This window comes from Erigeron canadensis, chromosome 3 (genome assembly GCF_010389155.1).
Source record: "Erigeron canadensis isolate Cc75 chromosome 3, C_canadensis_v1, whole genome shotgun sequence".
NCBI lineage: Eukaryota > Viridiplantae > Streptophyta > Magnoliopsida > Asterales > Asteraceae > Erigeron > Erigeron canadensis.
In genome coordinates, this window is record NC_057763.1 from 39,622,427 (window position 1) to 39,642,211 (window position 19,785).

Sequence of the window (19,785 nt, forward strand, 5' to 3'; positions counted from 1 at the left end):
CCAAACAACCCATACCCAAATAACCCAAAACTTATTCGGTTTGGGTTACGGGTGAACTTATTATTCATCAAAACCCGAATAACCCAAACCAAATAATCCGAAACCCAAATAATCCAACTGATCAACACCCCTTGTGGATGAAAGGTGTGGGCAATAAAACTTATAAAGAAGGAACATTGGCTAGTGACACATGATGGTCTCCCAACCCTTTTCATATCACTAACAGCGTCATGCGTTTTGGCTATGTATACTAGCACCGGGGGGGGGGGGGGGATTCATTTTATCGTTGGAAGGACGCTTTTGTAAATTTTTATTTTTATTATTTATTTATTTATTTATTTATTATTATTATTTTGGGGGTGGGGGGAGGGGGTCTTTGATTTCAGTATAGTGTTGTTATAATTCAAGTTTTAAAACAATATGTTGTTGGAATATGAATAGCTTGTCTGTGATTACATTATGTTTAAGTTGTTGGTATAATATTAAACAGACGATGATGATAAACGATTCGAAAAAAAGATTTGAATGTTTTCGCCACATCAATCTTTTTTTAAACTCCAAAATTCTATTAATATTTTTAACATCAATGACCCTCAATTCAAGTAATTGAGATGAGATGTCTAGTAATTTCAATAATAAAAAGATTATGGATGCAACTCTTACATGTGATAAAAATTAGAATTTAATGTTGTGTCATAGATTTTTTTTTTCCACTTATAATGGCCTTTTCTGGTGTAAAATTGATCCGATTGGCTAGTGGCCCGTCAATAATACCGTTAACAAAATAAGGAGTAAAAGGTGAGTATGTAACAAGACTTTCTTAAATAACTTTTGTACGTCCACCTTTTCAAATTAGAACATAATTATATTATACTAATGATTAAATTAAGCAGCATTTTCCCTCTAGTGCTCGTTTGTAAGCACTTGACGGTGGCAAAAAATATTTTAACAGACTTGACGGTGGCTAAATGAGTTGCCTTTTGAGGTTTTGCTGTAATGAAAGAATATTTCAAACCAAAAGTGTTAATGTCCAAAAACTTATTAAAGCTTCCCAACACCATTCTTCAACAAAATCTTAATCTAATATATTAGTAATTAATCAATAATCTATAATATATCAACCAGTAAATTATGTGTGAAAGTTTACATTCTTCTCCAATACTACTTGTTTTCCAACTCATAATCTTTCTTGTATTCTCTAACCATAATCATGCCAGTTAAGAGTAGCACATCATTGAGTCTACGATGTGAATCCGTGCCTTTTGAACTCATTTGAATCTATCGATTCTACATGTTGCTTATATATATATTTCTCAATATCGGTCTAGATGTGTTATAGCATCAATTTCAACCTGTATATCTATATTATAGCCACACTTTTATATAATTATGCACTGTTTTTAATTTATAAAAGTAAAGTGATTTAAAGTGGCAAGGAAGCATCATTTGGTTCATGATATGTTTGATAACTTTATTTGTTTAGTTTGGTCCCTTGTCAAATCGAGAATCCAATGAGAAGTCAAAAAGGTTTTAGGACTTTTAGCTTAGAAGGTGTTTTCACCCCCACACTGTAATATTTTATTCGTGATACAACAAGCATAGCTATTTAACTTGTTATTATTAATTATCATAAAAATAAATGTCCATTTTTTAAATCGTTGGAAATGTCGGTTACACCGTTTCTACAAATACAAACATTGACCGGCGAGTTTTATATATTTTGATTGATCCAAAAGCACTAGTTTATATAACAAAAATCTCTATGTATTGCCTATGGACCTATTTTATTCGAGTGTTATCAAGTTTATTGATAAATGTATTCATCATTGTAATACGAGGATATACAAATTCCCTAAAGAAAAAAATGTCCCATTGTGATAGTGGCACATGTCTAGTATATGAGGTCGCATACTCGCATTCGACGATTGATTACTTGATACTCTATTACCATTAAGACCCATATCAACAACTATGTCCGACTAGTCCATCGGGTCAAAACTATTAGCGGTAGTGACGGAGCCAGAATTTTTAATCTGGGGTCACTGAGCAGTTTACATGATACTAACAAACATATAATTTAACTAAAAAATTAAATTGAATCAGTTTGAAGCTCTAATTATCTTTAAACTAAATAAATCATATAAATTGTACTTGAAATATAGAGTTTTATAGACATTGTATTTTTACTACTATGAATATACACACACATTTATGTATACATTTATTCATACTTTCACATCTAACTAATTGATTATAGATCAACTGGTACCGCCACCATGTGACCAAATGGACATAAATGAAGATTGCAAGTCGCATATTCAAATCTTGTCAAAGGTAAGTGAAGAAATAATTATATCTTATGATTCATACATATGTGAGAATGATGAGTCATTGGACGGGAGTTCCCACCCATTTACCTCTTTTTTTTGTTGGTATTTTAGTGTAATTGTATGGTGGTGCGAAGTGCACGCTTATATGAATTTATTATGATGATCTTAGGGACGAAGGGACGGGAGTCCGGGGCAGCGCCCCCGGGAGCGGGTTCCAAGGGGCAGAGTCCCTGGCTGTGTTCGAGCACTGACAATTCTTGTAAAGCCCCTGTCAGTGCAATATTTCATTCGGTAATTGAGGGACTTATTTTGCCATTCTTGTAAAGTCGAATTTAACTGCCATAAAGGCAGTTAAGGGCCTGGCATTCTCTCATTCTGCACATACGAATTCTCTCTCGTTTTCACACACACTCTCAAACACAAAACATACATAAAGTTCTCTAATCTCTGATTGTATCCGATTGAGTAATTTGGGGTGAACCACCGAATTGATTCAATCTGATAGTGATCACACGCCTTCGGAGATTGAATAATATATCCGGTTTTGTTCTTTATTGACTGTATATCCCCAACATTTTTCACATCTAAAGAATCAACTACGAATATATCTAGCTTTGAACACAAATACGTATGGAGAACAGGAGAAGAAGTTATGGGACGCTCACAAATGCCATAACCTTTTTATATATATTTTATACAAAGTTCATTTTGGTCTGACGCACACACATGCATCCTCACGCATGCATCACTAATCGAGAGGGACGGGTAGCACAATTTTTTTATGGCCAGCTTTATATCGACGTAAAATAAAGAAACCGACTAAATTGTTATGATTTTTAACGATTTTTTAATATTATTGGTTATTTTTAATGATTTTCAAGAATTTTTGGCACTTTGGTAATTTTGGTTTATCATTTAATTGCATAACATCTTCATGAGTTTTATTATTAGGATAATCTTTCAAAAATTTAGAATTAGTTATGTTGACAGGTATCCCATATGTATTTGACCCATGGAACTAATAAATAATACATCATTTTTCAAAAAAAAATTACACTATATGGATCTAGCGGACCCGTAGCCTGGGCCCCTAGACTCCATGTAGTTCCACCTATGGCATCACACTACAATGATACACTCATGGGTGGTACTACATGAGGGAGTTCATTCACAAAATAATAAGAGGGTTGGCAACCCACCTTTCATCCTTTTTCTCACCACTCACTTCTAACCAATCACAGTATGTCACCTCAACTCCACCACTCACTCACCACTCATCCAAATTTCATTGGCATCCGACCACTCACTTCACCACTCATTTTACAATTTTCATTTTATTTAAACATCAAATTTCATTAAACTAAAAATATTCAAATACTTAAACATTACATAAATAATTCTTGGAATTAAAACAAATAAAAAAACAACATACTAAAAATACTTAAAAGATATAACATAAATAATAGAAATACGACTACTATTCATCATCGTTGGGCTGGAGGTATGGTAAGTTTAGACCCGCCAGATGCTCTGTCAGATCATACCGGAGACGGAAATGTGTCTCCTCGTCCTGTATCTCCGGTAAGGCGTCCCGATGACTACTTGGGCGGACAACTGGATCTCCTATATGAACTGGGCAAATCGCACGACCACTATCCTGAATGATCGTGTTGTGCAGAATCACACACGCATACACCAAGTTCCTAATTGTTCCTAGTGACTGTTTTCGAAACGGTCGATCAATGATATGCCATTTTCTTTTGAGAACACCAAATGTCCGTTCAATATCTTTGCGAGCCGCCTCTTGTGCCGTTTTGAACATTTTTTCTCTCGTCTGTCGGGTATTTGTATGCTTTAACAAACGTAGATCATGTAAGATATATGCCATCGACTAGATAGTAGCCACGTCTATAAGTACGCCCATTTACATTGAATGGAACGTAAGGAGCAGTGCCCATACGCTCGGGAGGAACAAGGGAGATTGTTGCAGCACATTGATGTCGTTTAGAGCACCCGGAGGACCAAAAAAGGCGTGCCATATCCATAAATCCTGAGACGCCGTTGCTTCCAACATAATAATGGGGTATTCATGATCACCCCTTTTGTATTGACCCCTCCACATTGGACACATCTTCCAAACAAAATGTGTACAATCTAGACTACCGATCATTCTAGGCAAGTGATGCCTTTCTTTGTGTGCTTCAAACAAACGATGGAGATCATGTGTTGTTGGTTTACGCAGATATTCGGTCTTGTAAGTGTCAACGATAGCGTCACAAAAAATTTGAAGACATTCACGTGATGTTCTCCCGGCCATCTCTAAATACTCATCGTACTCATCAGGAGGATTACCGGTTGCAAGTTTCCGGATGGCAGATGTGCACTTCTGCATCGGTGTAGAACTCTTGGCCAACCGGGCATCATACGAGTCCTGAAAATACGCGTATCTCGACTCAATATCATGCACGATCTTTAGAAAATGTCTTTTAGGCATACGATACCTATCGTCAAAAAAATCATCGTCGTATTTCGGTTCTTCACAAAAGTAGTCGCGGTGCAACCTTTCTGAAGCAGTCCAACGGTTACGGTTCACGACTTTACGTTTCGCCCGTAAACGCGCCGTGGAACTTTCGGCTTCTTCGGACTCAATGGCGTTCGCAAACACCTCTAAACTACTATCGTCGGACCATTCTAACGGTTCGTCGATGATTGTGGTGGAACCAATATGTTTTTGCATTTTTTTTAGTGTGTGTATGTTTGAATTGTAGTGTGTTTTTTGAAAGAGAAAGTGAATGTGGTGTGTTTGATTTGTAGTTGTAGTGCGTGTGTTTTGTGTTATGAGTTGTATGTATATATAAGTAATAAAGTATTAAAAAAAATACAAAGCTAGCCGTTAACTAGCCGTTGCACGAGAAACAAGGAACGAAAATGGAGTGGTGAACCGCGTGGTGTGACCACTGAGATAAGAATATAAGATTATTTATAGGAGGTGAGAATGATTAATGATAAATTGAATTAATATTATATCGTTGAAATTGATATTAATCTACAACGTTCATGTTGGTTTGTTCAAACTCGGGAGGTGAGAATGATTAATCTATCGTTACTTTCTAATGATAAGTACTCGTCATACTTAAAACGGGATTTTAGCTGCTAATCAAAGTAAAACCTTCAAATCTGCCGATATAGGCCCAGCAATACAACTGCCATTTTTGTATTGTTTATATTATGGTAAAAGACAATTACATTAATGAAACATCAATGGAAACTTAATGATTGTTTTTTAATGTTTAAAAGAGTTTGGTATGAACATGAGAGGTTATTCAATTGATAGTTCATGACGTCGAGGGGACTTTAGGAGTGATATTAAATTTGAATAAAGGATTTCTTTAACCTTGAAAGCAATATAATGGATTTTTGTTAATGACATGTATAAGTTATCTGGGTGCATTAAAATTTATACTTTGTCATGCGAAAATTCAAGGGATGATTTTTTACATATAAAGTATTACTTTTTATGCATGTAATAAAATATTAATGATAACCCTTAGAGCTGTTATTGTCATTTCCCTTAAAACTATAATTAATAAATAAGAAATGTTATGTCTACAAACTATTTACAATAAAAACTTTTCGAAAATTTTAGGTTTTAATTTTGAACAATAAGCTTCCATTTTGTTAAAACTTCTATTAGTGATTTTTCTTTGTAATCACCACCAATATGCGTAGGTGTTCTGCAAAATGGCATAGACTCAATAAGAGCTTTTCGGAAGTACAATCTTTCTTTGTTGTTTATCATCACCTTAATTTGTCTCATTCTTGTATTAGTGATTTTTCTTTGTAATCACCACCAAAATGGCATAGACTCAAGTTTTAAAGCTCTTACAAGAATTTGAAGTTCGAACTAATAAAAACCTTAAGATAACATGTGAAAATTGTTTAAAAATGGTCAAAGAGCCATCCAATTAGGCCCTTAAATAGTTAGAATTAAGCAAAAGACTAATCTTTTTCGAAGATAGTATAAACAAAAGAAACCTACACTATCACTTGTTTAACCAGTTCTCATTCTAAATAAAATTAGTATAATATTCACGCAATGCACCAAATTAACCTTTTTATTTGATGACACCCGATGAATTTTTATAACTATTGTTGTAGGTGGTTTAATAGTGAAAAAGATTACACAATTTGTTATATGTACCATTTTGAAAAGAAAAAAAAAAAAAAGAAAAATATCAATGAATTATAAAACGGTGTTTAATAAATAATTTTGTTTTAAAGAATATATTTTACGTTTTTTTTTTCAATTATTTTTTCTCAAACATGTTTTCATATAATATCTGAAACATTATAACATGTTTTTTTAACAAATGATTAATTTAAGATGGGTTCGGTTTAAGCATCTGAGAAAGTGATGTATTATTTGCATTGTTAAGATTGAAATTAAAAATGATTATGAAACCCGCACAATGTATATCTTTTCAAATCCATTAAAAGGGATTCTTAGAATAGATGGGTTGATGAACCGTTGATAAATATTTTGACCATGAGGATATTTACATAAGTTTGAGTCTCACTTTTCATATTTATAAATATGCACTAGAATAATCTGTCGTTAAAAAATAATAACTATTTGATATTCCATTAATGTTTGCTAGAATTAAATGTTTGAAAAGTAGATATTTCTAATATTTAAATTTTGGGAAAATGATAGGTACTTCCAATTGTACCCAAACTACGTACAACAAAGGCAAAAAAAAATTAAAATAATTATATTTTGGCACCTTAACTTTTTTATATATCTAAAAATGCCACTGATTTTAAGTTGTGCTGTACCCAAGCATACATACAGCTATTGTACGTATGCTAAGCCCTTAAATTTTTTGGGTAAGACATTAACAAAAGGAATAAAATAGATAGATTATTATAGTTATAGATATGTGTATAAGAAATTCCGTATGAAAAAGATTTGAAAAGTTGTATTCTTAAAAAAGTGTCTTCTTCTTTGTGACTTTGCAAGTTGTAACGGCGCTTAGCCACAACGTCGGAAAAATATATTTGAAAACCTGGTTTGGGCCGAACCTAGAAGAAACAGGGCCCAGAAGAGCGTCTAGGGTGGCCCTATTCAGGAGTCAGGAGCTGTTATAATCTGAGATGGGGTCTATGAAGCATACCGTATGCCTCCAGTTATGAAAGTGCCACGTAGCATTTTATATCTTTTTGTGTAAGGAATTTAGAGTTAGAATGTAAGTTAAAGCAGGCAGGATGAAATCTATGTTTGTTTCCTTTCACGTTTCGACAAGGAAAACCACAAAAGCACCAATTCCCCTTCAACTATGAAATGTTTGACAAATATGTCCCTTTTAACTATGGATACTTTACTATGTTAGATTGTGTATGACACTACGAGACATAGTGCCCGCGCGTTGCAACGGTGAGATGGTGAGTTGATAGGTCATAGGAGGTGATAAATCATAGAGTGTGATAGCCAAATGCTTTAGTCGTACAGATTCCGCCATCAGATTTAAAAATTCGTCGAAAGTATATATCAAATGACATCTTTAATGAAAGAGCATGAAATTTTAAGAACACCCGTACAATTTTTATAATTTATCGACATACAGTTTTTGAGATAAAAGATTTTGAATGAATTAGAGGAATAAAATAATTTATGAATGAGAGAAAAAAAAACGAGGGGTTGAGATTTGAGAGGAGAGAAAAAAATGAGTGGTTGAGATTTAAGGTTATTATAAGTATATTCAGGTAAAGATGTTTAAATTAGTGAATAAAGAATAGGGGTATTTTGGGTGCTTCAAATCATCTTTTCTTAAAAAAAAAAACAAAATGCTTTATAAGATAGTATTATATGACTATATGTGGAGTAGGGATGAGAAAAAAAAAAAAGAAACCTGTGACCCAACCCAGAACCGACCCGCCCAAAGGGCTAATGGGCCAGGTCACGGGTCAAGCTTTAGTTGTATTTTTGGGTCACGGGTTGTGCGGGTCAAGCCAAAAACCGAAAAAAGGTGAAGGAAACCCGTGACCCGCCTGAACCCGAACCGAACCGACCCATCACGGGTCGGGTCACGGTTCCGATTTTCATATACTTGCGGGTCGTGGCCCGGGCCGAGTTTTCGCGGGTTGGGCCATTTGCACATCCCTAGTGATATTAATGGGGTCGAATCATGTTACAAAGATTATAGTTTGGTTTAACAACTAACGAATTTTGAGAGAAAATTATTGAATGTATCTCTATTTTGTTCAGAAACTTAGAAAGTTAGACCAATGATATGTACATGGTATTGACATCACCTTATGATTTTTAAGATGCAAGACTATTTGTTATGGATTATGGAAGACGTTAAACTGATAATTAATAATGATGAATCGAAAACTTATCACTTGCTTGTAGGGCTCTATATTAGATTGGCAAAATGAATATGGGCTTTAAAGCTCATATGTACTTTTTCTTTAAGCATCTAGAATTATAGATGAAGATTATAATTGAATTTACCAACACTTTGGCAACCATTACAAGCTCATTTAATTGGATATACCAACATTTTTCTGTAGTATATGTCTATGTTTATGACTACTACTTTATGCTTACTCAACTTTGTAAACTTCTCCATTGTCTCATCAACTTCTCCATTGTATCAAGTTTTCAAACAAAGGAGAGGGGGAAAAAATGAGAGCCATTACCATCAAACCTATTAAAACTAATATAAAAGAAAGTGAGAAGATTAATTGTTTGTGAAACCTAGTTATAAATTTTGAAAGCTTAATATGATTAGAGATCTGAATTTCTTAAAAGTGTTGATCCAAAAAAGTTTAATGAGGTGTTTGTTTCATATAACATGAGGGATTCCATGGAAATAGAATTTAAATTTCATATTTTTTTTTGAATGACATTTATATTTTATTAAATGCTATTAAGAAGCTAGTAATTTTGTCAAAAAAAAACTGATTCTTTAAAATATTGAATTCATTTTTACGAATTTAAATTCCATTTGATTTTGTTTGATTGGAAAAAGGATGAAATTGAAATTCAAAAACTTGCTTTCAAGTTCTTTAATATAAAATCCCCACAATTAACCACCATCAATAAAGTCGCTGCCAACAACAATCTGAACCAATATGACAATATCTCTATCACCAACCACTGCCAACAACTACCAAAACTAGTTTCTGTCAACTGTCAGCGATTAGAATACGACCAACTACCGCCATGGTAGCCAGTGCCGTTGTTTAGAACACAACCACCAATGAAGGACACAATTTTTGTGTATAGAAATGTGATTGGCAACACTTAGCAACGGATTAACCTAAAAAAGTTCTTTTTTGACTTTTTGTTTGCTTACTTCAGAGGGAAGTTTTTAGCTGCATTGATTTTTTACAAAAGTTCTTGTTTTTTAAACGGATTTACACAAAAATAAGTCTGTAAAAAATAAGTCCTGATATACCATAAAACTTGTTGCTACCATCACGATAATAACAATATTTTTTGAGTTGGCTAAAAGGCTAAATAAATTATTGGTGTTCTCATCTCTTGGAAAGCTAATCAACTAAAAATGTTTGGAAATATAATTAATTAATAAATCAATTATTCATTCACCTTTAAGTTTGCTGCATCTCCAATAAATTACTTTAATACCAAGCCAAATGTTTTCTTTTTAATTTAATCTATCCTTTTAAAGGCCAGGTTGTGACCAATTTGTTTTATAGGGGAAAAAAAGAACTATAGAATGGAGACCTGGATTGGATTTTATTGGATAAACATTTTGGGCATACAAAATACTGTTTAAGTTGCATATCAAAGCCAAAATCTTGAGTTTTTCTGAATAAATTGGACAAAATCCTCTCCATTTACCCTTAAATCAAAACAAACCAACTTAATGACTTTCAGATCCAATAAGATAACAACTCCATCAATCTTTATCTTTAAGATATTACGAGTATATAAGTTTATGGGCCAAAAAGTACCATCTTTCTTTGTATATTGATACGTTTTTTTAAAGGCAACAAATTTTATTAATCTTGTGAAGGCTCGTCGGGCCCATTTGATGAAATAAAGATGAATAAAGTTAAAAATAAGTAGAAAGAAAAAGGTAAGAAGAACATATATCATGAAACTTAATGTGTGCTTGAGGGCCATGAATACCATGGCACAGGCCATTTACAAATATATCATGAAAGCAAGGCACTCCTAGATGATTTTAATTTCTTTTATATAATTATATTTTTAGGTACATGAACAACCCCTAATCCTTTACATACCATGGAGCATAAAGATTATGGGGTTGTTCATTTAACAGGATAATCATGTACCCCGAAACACAGTACAAAAACGAGAGTAAAGAAGAATCAGACATATATAATGGATCCCAAGACGGAATCAGTAGTTGTAGACTATAGATATGTCATCTTTTCTTGATTCAGATATTTAATAAAGCTTAAAGAACTAGGTCAAGTAGATGAGTTGTTATGACTTCATTATAGATACATAAAAATGGGACATCCTGATAAAGGAAAGGCAAGGGCAAGTGTTTTTTTCAAGCAAATGGTCCAGTAACCCCTCCATAAAGCATGCTATGTGGGGTTACATATGCTCCTCACCAATAAACGGATTCTTTTCATCTGGCAATTCCTATCATTGTTCATGATTTCTGAAAATGCGAAGGGCTTGGTACCCTATGAGACCCAATTATATGCAAAAAAAAAAGGCGTGGTGCCGATACATCTAGATAAGGTGTAATAGGCCCAACCTTAGAAGAACAACCGATGGACCAAGATGTTGAGATATTAACATAATGTGAATATTTGAAATTGAAGTGTAAGAGTTTTAGTATGGATCTAATGTGAGATATCCAATTGATGACTGAGCAAAAACATACCAAATACATCATATAAATACTACTAGGACATGGACTCTTGACTTCCCTATTGAGCTAAAATAATTGCCACTAAATAACATACTAATTCACCATAACTAGTCTTAACTAAGGGTTTAAACACTAGACTTTTTTATTCCATCACTCTCAACACATAATGTGAGCATTTATTCCTAAAGAAAAACTTCCAAAACACTAAATTTAGTTTTATTATACTCAACATAACATTGCTATTCAAAGAGATACTTCTTCAAACTGATCAAGCATATGGGATGTTAGAAGACCAATGCCCCTTTTGGTCCTTCAAGTACATATAAATTCCACTGATCCCTCAAGTACAAGTTTCTTTGGGCCTCCTGTTTTTGCAGATGGGCACTTATGTCAGTCTATTAAGCCCTTGACTAAATGGACCTCTAGGCTACCCTAATACAAATACTACACTAGATGCCTATAATGGGCCCAGTGGCCCACTGGATACGATAACTTCAACCCAAATGGGTTGAGTTGTGTTTTGTTTTATCTCTGTTGGGTCAAATATGTTAAGTTAAAATGGTTAAATAATTAATTGAAAAGCTTACGAGTCAAATGGGCCGAATAGGTCAAACAGGTTGAAAGTAAGATATATTACACGAATATCAAAGTTTATGCCGGTAGGCCCTACCCAACCTGAACTTGTACAGAGGACTATTCAACAATGACGAACCAACTCGTAGAAACTTGATGCTCCATACACCATCACTGGTTCCTCTTATTGAATTATCCACACGACATGATCAGTCCTACGTTCAAACTTAAGTACATTGTATGCCGAGTCAATCAGCAAACACATGATGCTCCACTTCTATCATGCCCGATGGCATAAACCAAACTCTAAAGCAATTGGTGGTCACCAATGTTTGCTGCTTTGTAGTCCAAAAAGTAAACACTAATAAAAATAAAAGTTATCGATCTCTTTGTATAGAAAACCCCTTTTGACATCACATGTGACGAACTTAGGTAAATACTAGACACAAAATATCACACTTTAATGATAAAGTAGATGAGCTAAGAACACTTGATTGTTATTACCAAACATTGTATATCCTCAAGTTGAATCATTTTAGCCAAAAAAAAAAAAAAACAAACAAAAAATAGAATTAGAAAAATTGCAAGAGATCAATCATCATATGAAGTCGCTACTAACCAGAAATCATTTGAAAACTCTACAATTAAGACACTGAAATCTTATTAATCTATTTTTACCATCTAAATGCACACAACTCGACATGGAGCTTATTATGTAATCTAAACAAAAGTATTCTGCATGATTTGAATAACAAAAATATTTAAAATTCCGTGTTGATACGTCAAACAGTCTTTTAGATAGAAAGGTTATACTGCAGAATGCAGACACAACTTAAAAAAAAAAAGACAAAACAGCAAAAACTCTATTCATTGGTGCTGACAATTATAAACTTTTACGCCAAAATGAACAAATTTACCTCGCATATGATAAATATGATATGCATCTACTGTAATTAAAACTAAACTATGTGTGTCTATAGATAAGCTTAAATTAACATGAGATCCCAAATGGTTACCTCCTATTAAGAAACTTTGACACACAAAACTCCTATATATTAACAAACTTTGATACACCTGCGGATTATAAAAAAACAACATCAACATTAACTTTGCATTAAGTGTAGATTTAACTTTGCATTTACTTTAGTGTTTAGTGTAGATTTAACTTGAGTTACTCCATATAGCCATGACTCCATGAGGAATGAGCAAATTTATGTTGGACAGTTGCATAAGGCCCAAGATTCTTTTGGACCTTCACGATGTAATATAAACAAAGACATAAGCTTAGGCCCATTAATTCAAACCCAATGCTTTTCAACCTAAAAATCTTTAGTTGGATTATGGGAGTAGTATGAATAATTCTGCCAAGTTATTCAAGTATAAATAACTAGGTGGTTCGACCCGCCGGTGTCGATTTCTAAAACGTCTGTGTTTGTCGCGGTTATCTTTTTTTTTTTTCTTTTTAAAGGCAATAACGCATACCATCATATTTATATTTACCCCAAAAAATGATGTAGGAAATAAAATTTAACAACATAAATGTTAGAAAAGTTATAAAAAAAACCAAAAATTTACAAATATAAATCTTAAAAACAAAGATAACCAAAAACAAATACAAATACAAAAAACAAAAATAATATAGATATGAAAAATAGCAAAATAGCAAAAAAAAAAACAAAAAAAGAAACAAAAGTATTTGGATACTTAAAAAAACAAAGAAAAAAATAAAAAATTTAAAAGTTTGGACTAAATCAGAAAGAAACATAAGTGGAGGGGGCAAACTATAAATTCTGAAATCTTGAAAACACATATCCATAAAGTTGAAGAAAAAAGGAGGGAGGGGGCTTTAAACCCCATATTTCTAAACTCTAGTATAGAGAGGCAGAAGACATACCATTCATTCTACAAACTAATTTGCTTATATTTTCATAAACCAAATATAAATCTTATCTATTTCTTCTATGCAAAAAGACAAACTAATTATTGTTCACATTGTATTCTCATATTTAAGTATGTAATAACGTTTAATTGAAATAAATAATATCGAATTTCATATTTATTTAAACTCCATCTTTTAATTCAATCATGAATCTCAAATATTGTTTTTTAATCAATATATTTAGTTTTGAGTTTGTTTTTTAATATAAAATAAAAAGTACAATGCTCATGTAATTTGTTATTAAATTTTTTATTATCAAAAGCTGATATGTAGTTACAAAATCCAGTTCTTAAGTATAGAAAATTGTACGTTGCGGCTCAATCGAGTTAAATGGGAAAGTATCTTTAGATGACGATAAGCAACAAAGGTAAGATCCAAATATATAAACAAATATTGTCTAAAAAAATGTATTACAAAATATGAAATATAATATATGTGTTCAATGTCTTATAATTATATAGTTTTAAATTTGATTTTATTTATATTTTTAACATTTAAATTTACATATTTAACAATTTATCTTATCTTGAAAATGTTATAAACAATCTGTATCTTTGACACGAACATAAATCTAGTACTCTTTAATTAGAACTATGAGTACAAGTTACTCATGCTATCTATCTTGTTCCATATATGTTTAGTTTTAGCCAACCACATACAAGGATGCATATTGTTCCACATGACCATATCTATGTTAACTTTGATCAGTTTTCGTATTAAATGATAAAACTATTTATGATGAGATGTTCGATATGATTAGGTGATTCAAGAATTTCAAAAACAGTCTCATCAGTTGACATATTTTTGATCTAAATGATAAAATACAAGTGAAAGATATCAAGATTGATATGATGTTAATTAATAGAAGAATGAACTTAAAATGGTTGCTACTTTTTGATATATATAGATCTATGCTTAAAAATGAACTTAAAATTTTGTAAAACTATATATTTTATATATTACATAAGAATATTAATGAACATGATGAAGTAAGAAAGAAAAAAAATTCGATTATTAATGTAAATTAGACACATAATGGATTACATCATATCTTTATGTCTATTTTTATCTTATCTATTAATTCATTTCTCAATAAAACATAAAAGAAAAAATACATACTTAGATCAAATATAACGTACAACAATGATAAATATGAATAGTTTGATACTTTGATAGGCCTACAATATGTTTAAAAATCAAGTATTGACATTATGACATATGACGTGTTTATGATCGGTCTTTACGATTAAAGAAAAGAAAAGTAATGACTTTATATAAAAAAAATATATATTACTTAAATTTTAACTATTAATCATGTCATGATTCAACATCAAATTTTAAGTCTAAATTAGTCCTATGTATCATTATCCATAACATAATACATCAAGGATATGTTTAGCAAATTTAGTTTTAACTGTTAGTTGTAGCTTTTAATTGTAGTTGTAACCTATAGTTTTTAAACAAAATTGTTAGCTAGAGTTTTTATTTTTTTAAAAGTTAATTACTGAAATGATAGCTAGCGTTTGCTCCATATTACTGGTTACATACCTTTCTTTTTGAAATTACGCTGATCATACCCAACGTATGCAAATCTCCACTCGGACCATACTGGAGGCTAACGCCGTCACGTGGCCGTTAAAACCCCCCACGTGACTTGCACGTGAGGGGTAAAGATGTAATATCGCGTTTCTTGATTACTTAAATGGTACCTTACGTTTGCACGATATTGCTGGTTTCATACCTAATGTTTCTTAATTACTTAAATGGTACCAAATGTTTAGTTATTAATTTTTTTTTTTTAATTTTGAAATGTGAATTCCACTTTAAGCAAATGTCTTAAAAACTGGTATTTTAGTCATACTGGTGTGAAAAATTTTCAGGTATTATCGGTATTATCGGTATTACCAGAAATACCGGCCGGTACGACTATTTTTAACTTGTTTTAGTTTTCTTTCATAAAAATTTTCCAAAACTTGTTACAATTTAACGAAAATAGTCAAAATGCATTTATAATCCACTCAAAAATTATACCAAATAGGTTTTTTACAACAAAATATAAGTTTAAAGTTCACAAATAACCAAAAATAGCAATAAAGTATCATAACAATAATTTTTAAAAAATTTCAAATTTTCTTTTTCGAAAATACCGGAAATACCGCAATGGTAATACTGGAATATTCCAGGAATACCAGAAATACCGGTCAGTATTTACTGCGACACGAAGCTTAAAACAATGTTTTAAATACTGATAAAGACCGTCCGATATTTCTGGTATTTCTAGATATTTCTGGTATTACCGTTGCGGTATTCCTAACATTTTCAAAAAGAAAATTTGAATTTTTTATAAAATTATTTTTATGATACTTTATTGTTATATTTGGTTATTTGTGAACTTCAAACTTATATTTTGTTGTGAAAAACTTATTTAATATTATTTTTTAGTGGATTATAAGTGCATTTTGACTATTTTTGTTAAATTGTAATAAGTTTTGGAAAATTTTCATAAAAGAAAAACAATAAAAAAAATTAAAAATAGTCGTACGGGCCGGTATTTTCGGTAATACTGATAATAGCAGAAATTTTTCCACACCAGTATGACTAAAATACAAGTTTTTAAGACATTATCTTAAAGCGGAATTCACCTTTCAAAATAAAAAAATTAATAAAATAAAAATTAATAAATAAACATTATGTACCATTTATGTAATTAAGAAACATTAGGTATGAAACCAGCAATATCGTGCAAACGTTAGGTACCATTTAAGTAATTAAGAAACGCGATATTACATCTTTACCCCTCACGTGCAAGTCACGTGGGTGGGTTTTTAACGGCCACGTGACGACGTTAGCCTCCAGTATGGTCCGAGTGGAGATTTGCATACGTTGGGTATGATCAGCCTAATTTCAAAAGAAAATGTATGAAACTAGTAATATGACGCAAATGTTAGGTACTATTTCAGTAATTAACTATTTTTTAAAAGTGTTTGGCTAGTAGTTGTTGCTGCAACTTTAAAATGTATTTTGTATGGTCTTTAGAAATTAAAAGCTTCATCCAAACTAAAAGCTCCTGAAATGTTTTTTCAAGTTGTGTTTTATCTTGGAGCGTTTTATGTGAGATAAAGGCTAAAGCGAGTTAAATTTTAACACAATAAAAGTTTTTGTTCAAAATAAAAAGCTAAAGCTCCTTAGAAGTTTTGAAAAACTAAATATAACCCGAGTATTCAATATATAAAAGATGAAGTGCTAACTACTTAAAAGTCTTTCCATACATCATCCACTTAATAGTTACCGGAACATTTATTTTACCTAATTGCATTCAATTTGGTCAAGAAGATTACATTCATATTACAACAGTATTCTTATATTGTATATTTGTATTTGTATTGTATTTGGGTGTATGTAGTATCATATTATACGGTTTGATACCTTACAATAACATTCAATTTACTAACCAAGTAACCATAAATATTAGTAATAGTTATTTTCGAAATGACAAAAAGACCTTTACTTGAGGTATTTGAAATACTAATAGGATGAGTAACTTTGTCATAGAACTGAACTTGCAAACATAAATACACCTTGTACCGTAACTTGCTCTATATACTCGTATTTCTGTGTATCTCACATTCTTCTCATCATGAGCTACAATTCAGTCAATCTTTAATTCTGCATATACACACACACACAAACAATTAAAGATAGATACAATAATCCACACACAGACTGCATAGAACCAAGCTGTTTGCAAAATACTGTATATAGCGATAACAATTCCTACAATATATATATATACACACAACAATGTATGGTTCTAACTATTTTGATTCAAGAAACAATGCTGGAAATTACTATGGTAGGAACGCGTATGTTAATAATAACCGAGCAGGTGGTTATCATGCGTCATATCATCAACAAGGTTCACTTAGTATAAACTATAATTATTATTTTTATGAGCAGCAACAACAATACTATTATGAGCAGCAACAGCAGCAACAATATTATTATGAGCTGGAGCAGCAGCGTCATCATTATTATTATCAGCAGCAGCAAAAACAACAACGAAGGAGGCGGGTGGTAACAGTTAATAACAAGCAACAAACCGAGTCTGAGGATTCTATCAATCCTGATGCTCCATTGTCAGTTACTTCATCATCGATATCCTCAACATCGTTCTCTCGTCATGTAACATCGTTTGACAGAAAGACGACTAACTTGGATAGATTTCTTCGGTCTGTTACTCCCATCATTTCTTCACGAAAAATGACTAAGGTATATATTTGGATTATTTTAAAGGAAATGCTAAATGCATTCATAAAAATTTATACATATTATATCAAAATTCTCACCATTGAACTTATTGATTGAACATTAACTACAACCCTTTACATATGTATGTTTTCGTTTGTGTGGTTGATTATAATTAACACATTCAAAAATAAATAATCACATTTTTAAATCTTTTTGGTATGATTTGGAAATAAAACTTGTATCTATATACTATGTTATAAAGTATTTATTATTTATGTTATTTTAAACTAAATTTTTAATAACCCAAAATAATAATCTCTTTGATTCAGATCTACATCTTATATATCAATAATACTTTTAATGAATTTATTTACAATATACATTTTTTCAATTCATAAAATAACTACATTAACCATTTTATATCAATCATTATTACATTAATAACGACACTGCCACCGCCGCCGCCGTCGCCACCACCACTCGTTGTCGTCGCCACCACCACCACCACCACCGCTGTCACCGCTGCCACCACCACCTGTTGCTGTCGCCGCTGCCACCACCGCCGCATCACACAAACATTTGGCCAGTCTTTATTAGTCAAATGGCAAATAAAAACAATATATCAACCCTTGAACTTATTTAATGTACCTTAACTACAATCTTTATATATACATGTTTTCGTTTGTGTTGTTAGTTTTAACTAACATTCAAAATAAAATAATCACATTTTTAAATCTTTTTGGTATAATTTGGAAATAAAAATTGTATCTATATACTACATTATAAAGTACTCGTATTTGTTATTTATGTTATTTCAAACTAAGTTTTTCATAGCCCAAAATAATCATTTTTTTTAATTCACTAATTTAAACATATTCACAGAATATATCGATAATACCTTTAATGATATTATTTACAATATACATCTCTCAACTCTTAAAATAATTATATTAACCATTTTATATCAAATATTATTACGGAATACATTAATAACGACACTGCTACCGTCACCGCCGCCGCCACCACCACCGCTATTGACGGCGTCACCACTCGCCACCACCACCGCATCACGCAGACATTTGGCCATTCCTTATTAGTCGATCTGTAAATAAAAACAATATATATATAATTAATAGCGAAAATGCAATTATGAAAAGAGAAGAAGCCCAAATTAAGTACTCATATAAAAGCAATATCCGAGTTTTAACACGTTCTTCTATCTCCTTCAAAACATTGTACCAATTAATTAAGTACTCATATAAAAAGCAATGAAATGTATGATCGATGGGTACGTAATTTATTGCAGATGAAACTAAAGGAGGAAGCTGGTGGAACGCGACCATATTATCGCATTGGGGATCTGTGGAATACTTTCCAAGAATGGAGCTGTTATGGAACTGGGGTGCCATTTGTGTTGTTTGGTAGATACCCGATTACACAGTATTATGTTCCCTATTTATCTGGTATGCAGCTCTACATTGATCCACACAAATCCGCCTACACCAGGGTCGGGTGAGTATATTTCATATTTCCCGTGTCTTATTTTCTTTCAATTCGTTAAATTATTCGGATTAATTAACTGTTGAAATTTGCCTGTGAATTAGGGGTGTCAATTTTGGTGCTTAAAGCGATTTTAAAAAATGAGGTTTTAATGAATAAACTTGACATACTAATTTGTATTCCAGTTTATAAAGAGACTTATACATACATAGATTTACATACTAGTAATAGTATTTGTGCATAATGCACGGATTAACTCATAATATTTATATTTATATTTATATCTATTACATATAATATTATATTTCATAAT

General features: G+C 31.8%; 3 protein-coding genes across 3 annotated transcripts; 1 reads left to right on the top strand and 2 right to left on the bottom strand.

Annotated features, from left to right (window-relative positions):
* Nucleotides 1–3,807: 3,807 nt before the first annotated feature.
* Nucleotides 3,808–4,152, bottom strand: LOC122592117. The gene has a single exon (XM_043764327.1). The coding sequence runs from the start codon at nt 4,150–4,152 to the stop codon at nt 3,808–3,810; it is 345 nt and encodes a 114-aa protein (XP_043620262.1).
* Nucleotides 4,153–4,254: 102 nt separating this feature from the next.
* On the bottom strand, nt 4,255–5,067 carry LOC122592118. The gene has a single exon (XM_043764328.1). The coding sequence runs from the start codon at nt 5,065–5,067 to the stop codon at nt 4,255–4,257; it is 813 nt and encodes a 270-aa protein (XP_043620263.1).
* Nucleotides 5,068–17,525: 12,458 nt separating this feature from the next.
* On the top strand, nt 17,526–19,598 carry LOC122592119 (myb-like protein P). Its single transcript, XM_043764329.1, has 3 exons — nt 17,526–17,993; nt 19,279–19,484; nt 19,577–19,598. The coding sequence occupies exons 1-3, from the start codon at nt 17,526–17,528 to the stop codon at nt 19,596–19,598; spliced, it is 696 nt and encodes a 231-aa protein (XP_043620264.1).
* The last annotated feature ends 187 nt before the right edge of the window (nt 19,599–19,785 follow it).

Excerpts from the sequence above, each read along its gene's own strand:
- LOC122592117 (XM_043764327.1), bottom strand. The coding sequence starts at position 4,152 with ATGTTCAAAACGGCACAAGAGGCGGCTCGCAAAGATATTGAACGGACA.
- LOC122592118 (XM_043764328.1), bottom strand. The coding sequence starts at position 5,067 with ATGCAAAAACATATTGGTTCCACCACAATCATCGACGAACCGTTAGAA.
- LOC122592119 (XM_043764329.1), top strand. The coding sequence starts at position 17,526 with ATGTATGGTTCTAACTATTTTGATTCAAGAAACAATGCTGGAAATTAC. Across the intron at positions 17,994-19,278 it reads CTTCACGAAAAATGACTAAG|ATGAAACTAAAGGAGGAAGC; the intron begins GTATATATTTGG and ends AATTTATTGCAG. Across the intron at positions 19,485-19,576 it reads TCCGCCTACACCAGGGTCGG|GGGTGTCAATTTTGGTGCTT; the intron begins GTGAGTATATTT and ends CCTGTGAATTAG.